Below are 19,918 nucleotides of genomic sequence, written 5' to 3' on the forward strand. Positions count from 1 at the left end.
TATGTAATACGAAATTCTATTTGGAGTTGCCTCGTAGCTAGTGTGGTTAATGTACGCATCTTTTGCTGCGGGATACATGGGTTCAATTCCCGGTGAAAGCTCCTGTGCTTCGAATTCCACATTAAGCTGTAAGTCCATGTCTCATAAACCTCGCTGCTGGAAGGAAAATCAAATTTTAATCTAACAAACGAAACAGTGTTTGGAGTGTACTAAAGAGAAGTAGGGAAAGAAATTAGCATAAACTTTCTCTCCTTATACGTTATCTATAACTTTTTTAAAACCAAAATTTGATTTTCCTTAATACTACCACAATTATTAAAGCGGACTAAATGTAAATTTAACACAGTATCAAAAATTTTCGAGGTTCTTTCAATAGCTCAAGAAAATATCTTCGATGCATCTTTTAACTAATTCCTTTCGTGCATTTTTATGAAATTATTTTAATTATATTTCTATGTTTAACGGTGTTCAGAATATAGCTATCTTTATTTTTAGACCATTGATTTATATGAGAAACTATGTGTTTTTTAAATTATTTTCTTTGAAAGGAATCGCAATTTTAATGATTTCTTCATCAAGTCTAGTTTATACTGTGTGGTATACATTTAATAAGAATTATTACGTAAATTGAATTTGATTATTAAAAATATAACAAAATTTAATTTTCACGAAGTATATAACATTTAAATAGGTTTGAAGAAGAAACCAGTAAAATCAAAATATTAAAATTTCAATCTCATTTCAAAGACAATAGAACAGCAACTATCCATATGAATCTAAGTGCTATTAAATAAAATATGTCGCACGCACTTAAGCACGCCACTGAGACGATTTTCATATAGGGGTGCACATAAAACAAGAGTTGAACCCTTTATGTGTATATGGGTGTTTCGAAAATGAGTTTCGTGAAAGTAATGCCTCGTCTCTAAAAATGTACCTGTTTTTTGTAGAGCTTTATTTCGCCTCGAAGAGCTTTATTTCGTCTCGAATTTCGTTATGATAATGCTGTTTCGACTCCACTTGTGGACAATGCTATTTCTGTATATCGTAAACTTAAGTTTACTGGAACAGTGTCATTTCACAGAACATACTTTTGTACAAGTATGTATGTTCAACTAGAAATACTTTGTATCTTTTTTGCTATTTTTATTTAAACTTGACATTTATTTTATTTGAAGCTTCTTATAGTCAGATTTATTGCGTGTGTAGATGAAATTGATAAAGACAAGTGAGTATATTCAATCAATACCCCATTTTCTCGCCCATCAGGAAAACATACTTTGATTGCGTACACGGCAGCACTTGGTTGCCTACAAATTAATGTGCTACTGAAGCCAGTTTCATTATTATTATTATTATTATTATTATTATTATTATTATTATTATTATTATTATTATTATTATTATTATTATTATTATTATTATTATTATTATTATTATTATTATTATTATTAATAATAATAATAATAATAATATTTTGTATTTCGATGATTGAGAGCTAAAGGGGCATAAGTGCCGAATTTTGAAATTCTGATTTCTGAGCTATGAGGACATGTATCATGGCTTGAATTTTGTTCTGACAGAACTAAACTTGAATTGTAACTTAAATATCGTTTTCCGAAAGGACAACACATTACAAATTATTGTGAAAGTACAAACCACTACATTTTTAAACTCGATTTTTTCAAAAGTGCTAAAAAAAAAAAGCACAAGATGATGCTTCTATATTTAATAAAGTGCAAATTATCAGACGTCTGAAAGAAGTGATACCCCGTTCGATATATCTTTAAAAACTAAAAAGCGCTGTTGCAAAAGATTGTTCATATGGGTCACCGTTTGCAAAATGACCACCAAGACATGGTACCTGTAAGCCTATCAGATAAAACATTCAGCATTATTAATATGAAAACGGTTAAAGATAAATGAACAGAACAAAACTTCGAATAAGAAATCACAGAGGGCATTTATCATTCCATGGCTCGAGAATATTGCAACAGCGGAAAAGATGATTAGAGTGAAAGTGCTATAATGGAAAAGGAGAAAATCTAATTCCTAGAAAATTATCGCTCCAACCTCCCTTTGTAAGTGAGTGAAGCGGGAAGGAACGGTAAAATTGCAAATGAGAACCTTAGTTCTTGAAAATTGTATCTATGCAACAAAATTATCTGAAATGTGTTTTTATAAGAGATAAATATCTCTGTAAAGGGAAAAAAGTAGGTAAAATTCTTGTTAAATCGGAAACAAATTTGCCAAACAATGCAATTTTAGAACAATGTGTACAAACGTTGGTTTTGCTTAACAGTCGTCTGCACAATACAGGTTCCTTTCTTCTTCTATGTCTCCTTGCATGTGATAGATATGAGTTCACTGAGAAGTTGTCCACAGTTATATTCTGAATAACTTTCAGTGCTAATTTCAATTGTGATCCTCAGTAACGAAACGGTTCATACTGATGCAGATGCCTCCCAGACATCTTGCACGTATTGTGTCAAATTGTCAAGGGTGGGCAAATTATTTACAAGTTCGAAAAATATATTATTAAAAACCTTGGCTTCTTATTTCAGTTGCTTCTTTATTCCCATCCAATCACACTTTGCAATATAAACGATGTTAAACTTGAAAGCGAATTTCATCTTATTTTTATTCATTACAGTACCAGTCACTTGTAAACCAAAGTGTTTCAGACAAACCATACGTATTGCAAGTAAACGTGGGGTTCTCATTTCGGATTTTACCATTCATTCCCGCTTTACCCACTTAGGGAGGGAGATCGCAAAGATAATTTTCTAAAAATTAGAATTCCTCTTTTGCAATATGTCACTTTTACTTAAATAATCTTTTTCTCCGTTGCATTATTCTAGAGCCATGGAATGATAAATACCCTCTGTGATTCCCTACACGACTTTTTTTCCTGTTCATTTGTCTCCAATTGTTTTCATATTAGTGGTACTGAACGTGTTATCTGATACAAGCAACATATCTTGGCGGCCATTTTGAATACGGTAATCGATATGAAAAATGTTTTACCACAACGCTTTTTAGTTTTTAAAGATCTATCAAACGAGGTATCGCTCGCTTAACGTTTTCATTTAAAATTTTAAATCTGGACCCTGAGCCGCCATGAAGAGCGGACCTGGGGGGCTGGGCGACATCACCATGCGATTTGTCCCATAGTATTTTCTGTTTGAGTTTTTATTTGTTTTATTTATGTTCAACCGTTTGCATGGTCCTCAAAACACTGCAAAGAGAACCATGCGCTTGTGCCCTCCCTGCCCCGACCCGCTTGTGCCCCCATAAAAAAAAAATTTGGTTCACCAGTGGGTGTTTAGCCAAATGAGTTTGCCAGTTTGCCTGTTTAGCCAAATGAGTTTACCAGTTACCCAGTTTGTTTAGCCAAATGAGACAAGCGGCCGCCGCCGCCTGGGCGCCTGCCTCTTGCTTCCACAATTTCATCTAGCATACTATTCACAGCCTGCCAGCAGCTCGGGTTTAGCGTAGGATGGCCACAAAGTTCCGGTTCCAACGGAATCGGTTCTTGGAGATCCGGTTTTCAGAACCGGTTCCAGACCTTTATCCGAAAACCTGGTTTCAGAACTGGATCTTGGGAATCGGTTCCAGATCTGGATCCGAAAAACCGGTTCTAGACCTGGATCCGAACGGATCTTCTAGAACCGTATCCGTTCAGACCCGAAAACCGGTTCTACCAGGAACCGGTTTTGGCCACCCCTAATAAAGACTAAAAAATACCTGGCTGGAGTTAATGCAGTAGTGATGACAACTTTAATGAGTAAATTTATCACTAAGAACGATTCCGCCAAAATTGAAATTTTAGCAAAAGAGGAAGTTTTTGCATACCACACTGTAAAGCATAATCATAGCTTTAGATCCTTAGATTGTATATCTAAACTTATTTCAACAATATTTGAGCCAAAATACTCTTCTCCAAGAACGGAAAGTGAAGCCATAGTAAAAAAAATGTTTTAGTCCCAGAGTGTCAAAAGCAGTTGTTACAGGAATTGAGTGAAACGTCTTGTTTTACTGTGATGGTTGACAGCTCAAACCATGGTGCTGAAAAATTACTACCAATCGTTGTGAGATATTTTCATGTGCCTGGAGGAAATAATGTTAAAGTATTAGAGCTTGGAACATTGCGTGGTGAAACGAGTGATCAGATAATGAGTTTGTATTTTCAGTTTTGAGCCGCAACGATCTGGTTGAGGAATTAGTTGGAATGTCTGCAGACAATACTAATACAAATTCAGGGGGTGAAAAAAAGAAGAAGGGTCGCAATAAGGTCTTTTTCGAAAGTTATCAGCAAGCACTAAAAAACTCCTTAGTTGGCGTACAATGCATGGCTCATGTTGTCAATAACTGCATTAACAATGCTGCTGATACACTTCCTGTTGATGCTGAGGTAATAATTGTGAAGTTTTTCTATATTTACACAGTTCGAATGGCTGAACTGAAGGAGTTCTCCGCATTCATTGATGATGAGTACCAGAAATTGTTGTCTTATTCGAACACACGATGGTTCAGACTTTTACCTGCTTTAGATCGTGTTCTACAAATGATGGAGACACTCAGAAACTATTTTTCTGCCCAAGCAAATCCTCCTGTGGTTCTAAAATCGTTTTTTGAAGATCCAAATGGAGAATTGTGGCTTTGGTTTTTACACAATTGTGCATCTCTTTTCAACGATGTTGTAAAAAGGATGGAAGAGGATAACGTATCAGCAACAGATGCAGCACGTGAATATTTGATTTTATATAAGAACTTGATTGACAGAAAGCAGTCCTCATTTCTACCAACGAAAGTTAAAGACCTTCAAAGAAAGAATTTTGCTGCAGTACAAGGCTGTGACTTACAACAGGTGAAGGAGACTGTGTCTTCTTTTATTGACCATTGCATAACCTATTTAGATCTTTGGAAATCAAATGTAGACAGTTTGAGTCAACTGTCTTGGATAGATTTAAAGAGGCAGCTAAAATGGGAAGAAGTAGAAGAAAGTTGGACTCTTTTTCAAGATAGTATGCCGCCTATTTCATTTGATGATTTGTTTAACGAATTAAGTGTGCTGAACTCATATCTTACAGAGATTGTTTTGTCAGAGTGGACAAACCAGAAGCTTTCATCAGAACAAAGGTAGTTAACCATATTCCAGGACTTGAAGAAAGATGATATAAATGTTCCTAATCTTAAGATGTTTGTTGAGTTTGTTCTTTGCTTGCCGGGAACAAATGCTTCGGTCGAGCGGGCATTTTCAATGATAAACAGCTTTTGGAGTGCTGAAAAGTCCGTGATGTCCATTGATTGTGTAAAATCAACTTTAGCAATACAGACGAACTGCTCACAAACGTGTACAGAAATGTACGAGAACATCAAGAAAAACGAGAACCTTTTAAAAGCTTTGGCCTCATCAGAGAAATATGACTGGAAAGAGCCCAAACCGTCTTCCTCTATGAACTCTGAAAAAGAGTAGTACAGTGAACATATGAACTAATCTAATATGCATTTCTTTTTCTTTTACTCTGTCCATCAGTTATTGCAACGTTCGTTCTTTAGAATAATTAGCACTAGGAATAGTGTCATTGTTTAATAGAGTAATGTAAGTAAACATAGCAAATAAATTACAAACTACTACCATCATGTGAACAGGTTTGGATTTTAGCTTAATAATAATAATAATGTTTCATAGCAAAAGAAGGTTGAGAGTGTAAGCGATAAGAACAGTGGCTGAGGCACGGGCGTCATTAGCGGAACGGGATCGAGGGGACTTTATATCTTATATATAAAAGAGAACGCACAAATCCTTTGTTCCCTCATCACGCTAATACGGCTGAACCAATTTCTTTCATTTTTGGGGGGTTATTAGGATTTGGACCCTAGATGGTTTTTATCATATCACTTTAATTTTTAATTACCAGTGTCTTGAGATAATTGACCATTCAAGTGTCCATAACGTACAAATCCTTTGTTAGTTCATCATAGGTAAAAATAAACGTATTTATATGCAACCCGCATGACCGTGTCACTCGGCGGGTTAACATAAATGACAGGCGATATAATGTTAACATTTACTGCAATCTACTATGGTTTTTATCATATCACTTGAAAGCGAAAAAGTAAAAATTATCTAAGTAACAAAGTTTATTGCGTTCCGGGGTGACCGCAGCGAAGCGGGGCGGGTTAACATAAATGACAGGCGATATAATGTTAACATTTACTGCAATCTTCTATGGTTTTTATCATATCACTTGAAAGCGAAAAAGTAAAAATTATCTAAGTAACAAAGTTTATTGCGTTCCGGGGTGACCGCAGCGAAGCGGGGTGAACGCTGCTAGTATATATATATATATATATATATATATATATATATATAAAACTTTTGGCGGAAACAGAATTTTGATTTCGATTCATCTGACCCCTGACCCCTAGAATTAAAAAGTTAACGACGCCAGTGGCTGAAGGGACTGACTTTAAAAAATGTCCCGATATTCACTAACAGAAATATGGTCACCGTATATATATATATAACTTTCGTCGGAAACAGAATTTTGATTTCGATTCATCTGACCCCCCGACCCCTAGAAATAAAAAGTTAACGACGCCAGTGACCAGTGGCGTAACAATGGCCTTTGGCGCCCGTAGGCCCATGCATGACCATAAATCGAAAATAATCAATGGGAGGGTATTAGCCGTTTTTCTTTTTATATCGTTGTGCTATGCTGTTTTAAAAGTAAACTTGACAGTGTGCCCTGTTCATTAAAAATATACTCATGTGAAATTCGGAATTTTTTTTGTGCAGTGGTAGGTAAATAAACAGTAATGTACCAACCAAAATTACCAAAACGATTTCAAAATGAACAAATAATAAACCTTATGAAACCGTTTATAAGCATTTTTTTTTCAATTTTTAGGTTTTTTTTTCTTTCTTTCTTTTTAATCGACAAATTGTATACAAGATCAGAAGTGTTTCTTTCTCACGTTTTCTTCTGCAAATTCTTTTATCAGATCGGAGATGTTCAATTCATGAGCTCTTTTCCGTTCAATATTCAGCATGGCCACACCCCGAAGGCGTTATTCGGTCATACTGTTTCTGAGATATGCCTTGATTAATTTTAACTTAGAGAATGATCGCTCAGCAATTGCAAGTGTAACATGAACAGTTGCTTATAAACAAAGCACAGTCAACAGATCCGGAAATGCTGTCTTGAAAAATGTCTCTAAAAGCCAACACTTCTCGATGAAAATCACTGGATAAATTGTCTGCATACAGAAGCGCAAATCATAAGGCTGCTTGGTGCCCTCTTCTTCAGGAGTGGTTCGTAACATTGACGGGCATTAGAACGAAAATCTTTCACAAAGTTCCCTCATTCCTTCGTACCCTTATGCTTACTACTACGAAGTCGAGAATAGACAATAGCACTTTGATCTCGAATTCTTTGACAGGGTCAGTAAATTGCATTTCTTGTGCCAATTCATCAAAGAATATTTTCGGCACTGGCTTCCTTCTTTCTTCTAACTTATCTGGAATACCAAATTATCGCGCGCGCAAGCACTGGCCTTCTCAAATACTTGATACATATTTTTTTCTAAGAACTTGCACAACTGTACAGCATTTTTTTAAAATTCTCGTTGACATTCTGACAAGCACATACCAGGGCTTTGCATCTTAGAATTTTTTGCCACAATACAAGCATTGCCATGAAACCGAATCTTTCTATTTTTCGTTTATAACGAGCTGCTTCTGTCAGTTCTTTTTCTGTTCCAGTAAGACACATTACTAAGACATTTCATAATGTCCGTTTCTTAGTACGAACTCGGTATAATGACTTGAATCCCAGCGTTTTGAGAAAGTTTATTCAGTGTCGTTTCATTTTCCGAAGACGTATCCTTGGGAATACAGTCTTGTAAAACCTTCCAGCGTTTCCCGCTGCTACCAAAGAAATTACATATATCTTGTAGAGTGGCAAAGAAATTAATAGCTTTCTGTGTTAACCTTTGCAGCATCCGATAACACGAGGTTCAGATTATGTGCTGCGCGGTGAACATATATGGTATTCTTGGCATGTTTTTGAATCCGCGTTTGCAAGCCAGAAATACGACCACTTATTACTGCTGCTCCATGTAGCCTTGCCTTCGGCATTTCTTAATGTTAATCTCATTTTCTAATAGGACTTTTAGTATTAACTCGTCATAATTCTCTGTACAGTGTTCGTTCCTATCATAAAATCCGAGGAAGCTTTCTACAATTTCGAACAGTGGGAAATGATCACTAGGTTTAGAGGATAACTCAACATAACGAATGGTGTTGCTCCTTGCTCGATTTTTGGTCAGTATGATCCTCATCCATTTAACATTACATCATCTTAGTATCAGAAGCGAATGAATGCAAAATTTCACCTGACCAAAGTGTCTTGTTGTCGCCCCCCACATAGTCGTAGCCTACATTTTACATTTTATTATAGTGATATTAGAAAATACGTTTGAAAATTCATTTTGGAGTGCATGTTTGCGCGCCCCCTAACGTTGGCGCCCAGGCAGTTCCCCGGTTTGTCCGACTCTTGGTGCTAGTGCTTGGTTCTGTGTAGCCGCAGTACATGGCAATTATCTTGTGACTCATAATCATGGTAACATCTTTTAATTCGTTTTAATCCAGATCTTAAAGGTCATAGAATTTGTCATTATTGTTGAAAACCTGTTGTGCAGGGAATTTTATTTAAAGTTAGTAAGGTCAGTACATGTAATATAGGACTGATATCGTATTAATACAGCAGGATTAATTTCTTAATCGTATAGTGTTATAACCTCGAGGAATTTACAGTAATGCCAATAATTTGATGCACAAATGTAATAAACTGCGAGCGAAGTGAGCAGGAATTTTTATTCTTGCCATGTTCGGAAATGAAGGCTGCGAAAACTTAGGGCTCCATTTATATAATTTGCTTCTTTTTTATTAAAAACCTGTTGCGCCCCCTAACGTACCGAAAGGCCCTGCGCCCGTAGGCAATGCCTACCCTGTCTACCCTATTGCTACGCCACTGCCAGTAACTGAAGGGACTTACTTTAAAACATGTCCCGATTTTCACTAACAGAAATATGGTCACCGTATGTATAGGTCTACTATTATATAGAAGAGTAGAACTGACAGACTCATCATCGCCCACATCATACTATTATACGTAGAAAAGAGGAAATTCGGTCAATACTCCTTTTGTCAAGAAAGCAAGTGTTAGGAAAGAGTTTTTGAAAACACTTATCCTAAGGAAGTAAAGAGGAAATAGCGTATCTCACGGATTTCTGAAGTGAGAGATATAAAACTCGGCATATAAATTCTTCGTTTAAAATAATGGACAACTTGTTACAGCGTTTTCGAAAATACCGCTCCTAAGAGGAGAAAGAGGATATTTCTAAAATTCTTAAATTTCCTTTTGTTTAATTAGAAAGTGCCAACTGTGGAGATTCACTAAAGTGGGAGATCTGAAATTCGGCGTATAAACTATTCATTAAAAATAACGGAAAACGCATTTTAAACTTTCAGAAAGTTCTGCTCCTAACGGGGGAAAGGGATATATTTCTAAAATACTAAAATTTTCTTTTATTAATTCACAAAGTGCCGAATGTGGTGAATCGCTTAAGTTCAAGATGTGAAATTCGGTATATAAACTCTTAAATAAAAACAATGAAACATATGTTTCAGCATTTTGTAAAATTCCACTCCTGAAGGCGAAAATGAGTCATTTCTACAATGCCTAAATTTCTTTATTAAGAAAGTGTCCAATACGAGAAATCGATTAAGTTGAAGATGGGAATTTGGTTAAAAACTTTTAATTAAAATTAAGAGAACACGTGTTACATCGTTTTAGAAATTTCCACCTCTAAGGGAAGAAAGGGAAACTTCTATAATATTGAAATTCAACAAATGTCGAATGTGAGTATTTCAGTATTTTCAAAAATTTCACTCCTAAGGGGGGAAAACTGAATTATTTCGGTAATATCAAAATTTTTATTTCTCCAATGAGAAAGTGCTCAATACGAGGATTCAATTAAGTTGAAGATTTGAATTTGGTATATAATCTCTTAATTACAAATACCCGTTCCATCAATTTGGAAAATCTGTCTCCAAGCGCAGAAAGAGAAGTTATTTCCATATTATTGAAATTTCCCTTTATGTATTCACAAAATCTCGAATGTGAGGATTCGCGTAAGTAGAAAACTTGAAATTCGGTATATGAACTCTTAAATAAAAAATATTGGAACACATGTTTCATCATTTTCGAAAATTCTTCTCCTAAAGATGAAAAGGAGGTGATTTCTTTAATATTTAAATTTCTCTTTCTTTATTGACAAAATTTGTTTAAATTGCAGATGTAAGGATCGGTACATAAATTCTAAAATAAATAATAAGGGAATACGTAGTCCAGCGCCTGTGAAAATTCCTTCTAAAGGTTGAAAGGAGGAACATTTCTATAATACTAAGATTCTCCACTACTTATTCAGATTCTCCACTACTTACATTAAAAATGTAAGGGTTCGCTTTAGTTGGAATTGTGAAACTCGTTATATAAACTCAATATGATAACAACAAAGAAAATACGTATTTCAGCTTTTTCGAAAATTCCGCTCCTGAAAGGGCAAAGAAGGTAATCTGTATTATGAAAGCGTGAAAGTGACTCACTCTCAGACGTCCAAGCCGTACTAGTATCTCTAGAAACATAAGATCTGAATAGCAAACATTTTTTTATGGCAATGAATTGAAAAGGAACTATATATCCTCATGTAGTTAAAGGAGATTCAAATGTTTTGGCCACAATAGAGAACATAAAACCCTGAAGTTAGGGAAATTGAACTCTGGATATAAAATCATCATTAAAAAATAAGCTGAATCGTGTCCCAGCAATTGTTAAAAATTGCAATTTTAAGGGGAAATTTTCTATTTTTCCCCTCCGTATTGAAAGTGACGTTGTCTATTGTGATCACATGATGGGAAAAAGGCTGAAAACTACGAATTTTGGAACATACTTAATACCCACCTCGAGCAAGGTTTTAATGATCACTTTGATTAAGGAAAGTAATGGTTCAAAATTAATGAAAAAATAGAGTATCTCACCACTATCATGAGCCCATTAATTTAGGAAGATGAAGCTCTGTATAAAAAACTCCTCATTACAAATAAGTGGACACCTGACCCAACATTTTCTAAAATTCCGGTCCGGGATGGGGCATTTCTATATATTTTTTCGTCACATTGGAATCAACATACTTTGTTGTTTGCGATCGCGTCACGGAAAACAGCTTACCCGTTTGAAATGAATTATTCAACATAGTGCCTACATCAAGAAGTTTTATCATGCCACACTGATTAACCCGTATATTAAATGTTCAGAACTTAATGCCAAAAATAGACGGGTTTCTGTAATTATACTTTCATTGAAATCCGTATTATAAAAGGATTCAAGTATTTTCCATAAACCTATTCTATCCATGCAATTTAGCTAGTTGCAGATAAAATACAATAATAAACATACAATGGGTAAACTCTCTTATCCAAAGAAAATCGTAAAAAAAAAAGAAAAAAGTGACGTTTCATGCGGACAATTCATCAATAAAAAAGTGACCATTAAAAGAAATTGAGACCAATAAATATGATAAACTTTTAAGATGTAAAGTAGTGGTGGGCACAAAAATCGGTTTTTCGGTTTTTCACCGAAACCGGTTTCGGTTTTCTCCAAAACCGGTTCGGTTTTTCACCTGATCCGGTTTCGGTTTTCTTCAAATCGATTCCGTTTTTTTTTTCAAAATTTGTTCTATTTCTGACCAGAATGGTGTTTCGTTGTTCTCCGGAAACCGAATCCATTTCCACAGAAATAGTCTAATGTGTTTTCGAAAAGTTTTCACCGAAACTGGTGACGGTGAAAACCGAACCGATTTTGGAGAAAACGGAAACCGGTTTTGGTGAAAAACCGAACCGGTTTGGGAGAAAACCGAAATGTCGGTTTTTCGGATTTCGGTTTTTATAGAAAGCGGTTTTCGGTTTTTATAAAAACCGGTTTTGCCCATGTAAAGATGAAGCCATTAGAGAAATCATCTGTCATCCAGCATCTTGTTGTTTCAATGACTATTATATTTCTCGTTGCAGTTTCTGTGCTATATACTGTGTAGATCAGCAATGGTTTTTCGAAGCCATAACCAGTTTGTAAGTTAAATCTTTATTCTCAATTCATTTAACTATTGGTATTTAAGTTGTGGCTGTCGGATAGTAAAATTGGTACCATTTGAAAGATATTGCTCATTCTCTCTTTTTTTTTTCTTAATACAATTTTAGTGTTAATATTCAGTAAATTTAAGATTCATTAACGTTAATAAATCTTATGAATTACATTTTGGCCTGAATTTGTGTATTTGTAAAAAACCTATTTAAAGATTAGACGGTTACTTTACTTCAATAATATTAAAGGCTGTGATTTTACGAAGTTAAAATATTTTAAAACGTTCTGAGTCTGAGAAATAATATAGAATTTGTAGAATTAGTTAGAAAATGGATGGCAAATTAAAAAGGATTTTAAAAGAGATAAATGTCGACTTATTGGGAATTATTTCAGTGAGTAGTTTTAATGTTAAAACAAAAGTAACTCTGAGAACCTATATATATACAAATACTCAAATTAGAATATTTCTTTTTAACAACGTCATGGATCTTTAAGACTGACTTTTCACGTACCCATCAGATTGGTCTGTCGGGCTTACAAAGAATTAATGTCTTCACAGTAACCGAAATTGACTTACTCCAGATTAATATTGTCTCCGTGGCTTTAATCAGAAAGTTTATTTGAGTAATGAGTAACAAGTTTTTGTTTGGATATAATAATAATAATAATAATAATAATAATAATAATAATAATAATAATAATAATAATAATAATAATAGTAATAGTAATAATAATAATAATAATAATAATAATAATAATAATAATAATAATAATAATAATAATAATAATAATAATAATAATAATAATAATAATATAGGGCCTAATCCTCAACCGCCCTCTGTACTCCAATCTGTTTTTAAACTTGAAAAGTTTTTCTCTAACCGACTATTTCCAGGTTTATTTTTTAAAATGTTACTTTTAGAAATTGTAACTTATTCTTTACGAAAATATAACTAAAAGTTCTAATTTAGCTTTGATAAATGGTGAAAAGTTCTAAATAAAATAGTAAAAAGCCTCTTACAGCACAGATTAGAGTATGCTAATAACTAACATTTATTAATTTTCAGCAAATACAGAAGGGTGTAAAAATTAAGGATACGATTTTTTATTCTATCTATCCATGAAGACAAAATTTATCTAAAACATTCGTCAATATTTCCAAGTAGGTAACTTCTAGTAATAATTCATTCGGACACCCTTTCAAATAGACTGCAGGTAATGTTGCTCACGAGAGAAGATAATTCTATCTCGTCTCGAAAACGAGCAGAGAGACAAAAAGAGAATTATCTTTTTTTTAAATTCGAGACAAGATAAGAAATATGATAATTCTCGTCTAATTTTCGAGACGAGACGAGACGAGAACATTTAACAAGTCTCGTGCGCGACACTAGTTCACATAGGTCTTAAGTCTCGTCCAAAACTGTTTTAGTATTATATGGTTCATAGTATAGAAACTATTAAAATTGATAAATAATATTTTTCGTCTCGTCTCGTCTCGTCTCGTGGGTAACACCAAATAATACTGACTTTGCTCTCTCTCTCTCTCTCTCTAAATTCCTTCAGTTTTCCGTAGGCCTTCACACTGACTCTTCGGTATTGAAATTTTGATATTATAGATTAATACGATATAGTTGATCTAAAGCACTAAAATTTAGAATAACATATTTCTATTCTGTAATATAGTGGCATTAAATCTATAGGATTTAATAGTAGTATAATATAACATACTCCTGTTTGTAGTATAACACATTTAACTATTATACAATTTATTTTTGATATAGTTATCTGTAATTTGAATTAAGGATAAATTAAATTTTGGGGTACAAGCTTGAATTGAAAAGCGTCGACAGGAGTACACGAAGATAAAAGATTGAATATTACTGATCTAAGGAATTTTTAGGTGAAAAAGTGGGGGAAATAGTGGTCAAAGAAACAAAAGCAAGTATGGGACGAAAAGAAAAAGTTAAATTGTGTGAATCTAAACTTCAAAGAAACAAAAGTAAACAGAAGATGATGTGCGAGACCAAATAAGATTGAAATGAAACTTTAGAAATGTTGATTTCGCGTTAGCGGAAAAATACTATGTAAAAGTTATTGATATTGAGTTTTAACATCCCTTTCAGTAGCGAGGCTATATGAGACGGGACCTATTGATTAAAGTGGAATCCGAACCACATAAGCTCCAGTCGGGAATCGAATCCAGGCCTCCCATGTCAAAGGCGTGTATTATGTAAAAGAAGAAGAAAGGATTTTGAATTAACTTTTCAGGAATATAGAATTCATAATAACCCATAACGATAATAACATCTATAATAAACCATCTATCCAGAATACAGTAGAGTTCCGTTAGTCCAGCATCCAACAGTCCGAAATGTCCGATGGTCCGGTAGCGGGATAGTAGAATTTGTTCTTCTCTTTTGTCCAATTATTGTAGGTTTACAACAGTAAAGTAATTCTTTATCAGTCTATATCATTTAAAATATCGAATTAAAATTAACTTTTAGCTATTGTTCCTGGTAAACAGTATTTGCTTCCAAACACCATATTACAGCTCTATTGTCTATGACTTAGCGTTTAGCGATTACAGGAGAGACACTGCCTAATAATCCGGCATTTTCGTTAATCCAGCATTGGCCAACTTGTTGCTACTTATCGCCAAGTCCCGAATGTATCTTAAGACTACTGTAATCCATAATAATATCAAATAGTCTTAACTACTTAGAAGTACAGGTATCAATTATGAACCTGAAGAAGAGTAATGTTTAATAAAGACGAGAATTTTCTATTCCTTAAAAAAAAAAAAAAAAAAAGTTGCAAATTTTACATTAAAACAACATCAGCAATTAAATAAATACATACATAAAGAAGATAATCAGTATTCATTTCAAATGTATTGATATCTCTCAATTTTCATCGTAAATTTATGTTTTCGCACTTTTTCGGTTTTAATCACCTACAGTTAAGCAATAGTAATTACCAACTGAAATTTATGGATAGTACTATTAATTGGATCGAAAATTGACAAGTATTTCTTTTTCTCATTTTATAAGATACGACCACAGTAATCACTCAGAAATTTAGTTGTAGAAGCAAAACTATTTGTGGCAAAGAGATAACGACAAAATTAAAAAAAAAAAGATCTAGAAACATGAAGTTAAACTGCAATTCTTAGAAATAATTTCGACGAATTTAGTTAGTATATTTTAGAAGTTTCTTTTTCTACAAAGGTATGCTTAATTTCTAAGGGAGCTTCTCAAAATTGCAGTGCATGAAAATCTATAGTGATGGTAGATCTTGAATAAAGACTTTCAACTAAATATTATTACGGTATTGTCCTAATTATAAATCAACAAATTAGTACAATCCTAATAATATTAATTTAATTACTTAGAAGGAAAATATTTTGTAGAATAATTTGAAAATTCTTTCATCCAGGTGAACAATCATTAGATGTCATTTTAACCAGAATATACGTATTTTCATTTTTTCCCCTTAAGAGTATTGTATATGGGTAAGAATCAAATGTATTGAATTGTGTAGCATTTTTGTATGTGCTGTAAAAGAGAATGCAATGCTACTATGCATGCGCGCCGACTACGTGGGTGTTCCGGGGCTCTGTCATCCCACACCCACAAGATTTTTAGCTTATACCCGGATTTGAGCCCGTTTCTCTTGCGTTTAAGTCAGCTGTGTTACAGACTGACCTAGGGCAGCCCAACTTATCCTTATAGTACTGACATTTTTTTATTCTGCTTAATCACAGCACAGCCCTTTATGATAATGTTAATAAAAGATTTTAACTAAAAATAAATCAATCAAATATCGACACTTCCCTGAAAAGTACAGGCTAACACGTCCCGCTATTGATGTTCACCCACATAAATTTGCAAAGTCGACGTCGTTGCTACTATCAAATTATATTTGAGTGTTTCGGGAGGTGAAAGTCATAAAACCCATGCTCTGTGGAAGCCCTCGTTCTAAGCTTATTACAATACAATTATTTATGTGCATTATATTATAATAATTTTAATATAATGTACATAAATGATTATTCTAATTTGAGAAGATGAGAATACAGAGTTAATTTTTTAGCCTTTTAGTCAACTTGTGTGGCAACAAAAGATTACAGCAACAATGATGTAATCGGAAACAATCAACGTATAGCACATGCTTTCTCAGCCTATTTTATGTAACAAGCCCTTCTATCACACCATCTCGCCAACCCTCCCCCCACTTATAATTTGTTTAATAAGTTTTGTGATTGTTGCTTTTTATCGCACACGGCTATACACGCTGAGAAAAAATGTATGTGACGTACGTAAAATCGTATATTACATTTATAAGTCCTGTAGTTTTTGGACTTAACTACAGCAAGCGTATAACTGAAAACGCATGTTTTATAATACTTTCTGTATAAGTGTTCCATCTGCACGTACATTCCGTATGAAACAATATAGGCGGTCAGGATCTTGCATACAAATAGACGTATATAGCTGACGAAGTAACATACATATATGTATGTAATATAAGGAAGACTGTTAGAAGTCAGATATCCTGCAACAGCATGATGTAACATCTAAGGGCAGTGCCTATGTAGTAAGCAAGAGGAGTAAGCAGTGTACTGATTTCTGTAGTAAGCAAGAGGATTCCGTATATTTGTATAATATACCGCTGTCCGGAAAACGGATTTTTCTCAGTATATGAACCACACTTTACAGAAAGGCCACAATCAACGATTTTATTCATTATATTGTTCCATATGTTCTTTTTGCAAAGTGTAATTCATATGTAGGGTCTATTTAAGCCTTTGACACATATATACAACTCTGCAAAGAATAACAAAGGATCTGAAAACGAAACTAATCTTTCTCCAACTGAACCAAACATTTTAAAATTGCCGTACTAGGAGAATTACAAAAAGGCTTAGCTTTCACAGTAGCATTAATTTTGAACTGTATTTCAATAAGCAATTTCTCAAAAGTTTAATTTCTCTTCTACTCCATTTGAGTTTTAAACAATTCTTTATTTGTTTAAAATTCTGTTTAATATTTAAAATATTTTAAAAATGTATTTGACGCCACTAGATTCTAATTATATTTATTTTTCTCTTTTTCACTTTCCTTCGTGACCCCCATGTACTTCTCTCACGATCCTCTACGGTTCCCGACCCCCAGGTTTAGAACCCCCAGAAAAATTTTAAAAATGCATTTTTCTTACAAAAGGCATACTTACTTTTAACTTACTCGCCTTTGCTGCCAAAATACAAAATTAAAAAAATAAAAGATAAACAACATGTCACATGGTCATAATAAAAGTGACGTTTGTTTGTACAAAATATTAAAACTTTTCACTATTACCTCTTTTTTTGTTGGGCGATACATCTTGAGATAGAATCCTATCGACTCCGAATTTGAGATCTTTGGAGGCAACTGGCGGTTGTGGCTGTTGGTCCGACCGCGGAGATGCTGGAGGACTTGAGAGGCGACTGGTCCCTCCAGCCATCGCCTGGAAGCTGCTGGACAAGGGCGACGGGTACACAAGGTAGTTGCCCGAAAGGAACATCGGAAACACCGCACTAGACAAGACACACACTCCGCGGATAGTACCAACGGACAGCCCAACAGATGATTCGTTCGAGGAAGTCGGAATTCGAAAAAACTCACAGACACTAATCGACACAATTCTTCTATTTCTTTCTATGAAGTTTCTTTTTCTCTTCCTCTTTCTTCCTCACACTCTTCTACTTGTCTCTCTTCACACTTTTTCGTTTCTTGTTTCTTCAATTACCCTCAACACGCGCCCGCAGTCGCGGGAGATGTAGCGCACTCTCGACTCCACCGAAAGGAGGAGCACCAAAGAGTAATCAACCAATCACGTATTTCGACCTCTCAGAGGTAGGCGGAGTGACATCTCTTCAAGGGATCCACAAACTAATCACACGTGGTTTTCGGGAATCCCTTACAGAAACCAAAGCAAACATCTGCCGTTCATAAAACGATCTGCTCTTCTTATTTTAATTTGACAAGTGCAGCAGCTAATAATTTCTTTCGTTTTCGAATGCAATCATAAAATGTGTACGCGTTTCCAATACCTTATATTTAGATTATTTTACATGCAGTGGCTGCATCAGCGATATTCAAACTGTAGGGATAGCTTTTGTTTCTGTAGCGTAGGAGAAACAACACTCAGAATACGCTTTTGAATCCTGTGAAATGTTTCATATCAGTGCATTAATCTGATATTTGGACTCTATGTCAATTGCACAGAAACGCACTTTCTACTAGTGCTGTTAAAATTCGAATTTCATTGGATGGCGTAGAAGAGCAGACAGTAACACTAGATATGATGCCGTTGATAGGTGGTTTTCTACCCCTTCCTTTGGTTCGACTATCGAAATATATTTCCTGCTGACTTAATTATTTTTTCGCAATTATTTGATAAATTTATTTAATGTAATAGTTACAATTTTATTCAAATTATTATATTTTTCTGTTAGCAATTATTGTTCCATTCCTAATTTATGCCTGTTGTTATTTTATTTGAATGTCGAATAATTTAGAATTGTAATTCGAACAATTATTTGCATAATTGTTCGAATGTTGAAAACGCATATACGGATATTCGAATAACAGCAGAAAAAATTTTCGAATTACTTTAACAGTAGACTCTAACTGGTCTCTACTACTGCATTTTTCTTTACGCACACTTAATATAATAAAACAATGCTTCATTTGATTGGATAATGAATTTTATATCGTAATGAGTCTCTTTTCTAAGCATTACAAGTAGTGTGTGTATAAAGGAAAATAAAATGAAATGCAATCTTCTAATATAAACAACGGTATAAATAAGCTATTATTCCTTTATATTAAACTGTTTGTTATTTTGCTTTATTTGTCTGCAAATTATTTTAGAATCTTGTCTAAGTTAAAACTCCTGCTAATTTCAGATTCAGTAGGCAAAATTGCCAAAATGTTCGAACGTTCTTGCTGAATTGATGATCTCAACTAAGATTTCATCAGTTTCAACTTGAAAAAAAAAAGAAAGAAAGAAAGAAAGAAAGAAAGAAAGAAAAAGAAAGAAAGAAAAATCTCCAGGAACCACACAGTCAGGGAAAGCATATATATTGCAATGTGTTCTTGTGTGTATTTGACAACCGAGAGTGGATTGCATTCTAGAGTGGGTTCCCTTAGGCGCGGGGCCTGATTAGAAGTAATCGGTCCAATCGGATTAAGTCCGTCCATGGTCTCTCCAACCAGGTGAATAACATTATTATTCATGTATATACATTATTTTCTATAAATTTCTGATAAATTTTATTAAATTTTTCACAAAATATTTCTCTAATAACACTTGCAAATTTTGTAGGAAAGAATAAGTATCAATGAGTTAATAACGTTATCATGATAGACATATTGAATGAAGCAGAAACACGTTATATCATGAGTACTGTGAAACATGGTTTAAATCCGAGCAAAGACCTTACCGCGACTTAATAAAAACTTAATATTATATGGTCGTTAATTTCTGTTTTCACAATTTTATTAACATAATATTGCTTCGTTTTTGATGGAAACTTTTATACTAGTAAGTAATCAACTTCAATATTCTCTTCCTCCCTCTCAGTGCTAAATCTCTTTCACTGAAGACAAAAATACGCACCTTTTCTTAACTTTTCTCCAGCCTCACATACCTTTTGCTATTTCACA

The 19,918-nt window shown here is 34.1% G+C and overlaps 1 protein-coding gene across 1 annotated transcript in view; it reads right to left on the reverse strand.

Moving 5' to 3' along the window:
• Positions 1-17,987, reverse strand: part of H2.0 (Homeodomain protein 2.0) — a 171,649-nt gene extending 153,662 nt beyond the window's left edge. The window contains exon 1 of the mRNA XM_081772213.1: positions 17,567-17,987. Within this exon, the coding sequence (XP_081628339.1) occupies positions 17,567-17,771 (205 nt within the window). The 5' untranslated portion in view covers positions 17,772-17,987. The remainder of the gene's footprint in view (positions 1-17,566) is intronic.
• Between the last annotated feature and the right edge of the window lie 1,931 nt (positions 17,988-19,918).

This window comes from Thermobia domestica, chromosome 9 (genome assembly GCF_964235325.1).
Source record: "Thermobia domestica chromosome 9, izTheDome1.hap1.1, whole genome shotgun sequence".
Taxonomy (NCBI): Eukaryota; Metazoa; Arthropoda; class Insecta; order Zygentoma; family Lepismatidae; genus Thermobia; species Thermobia domestica.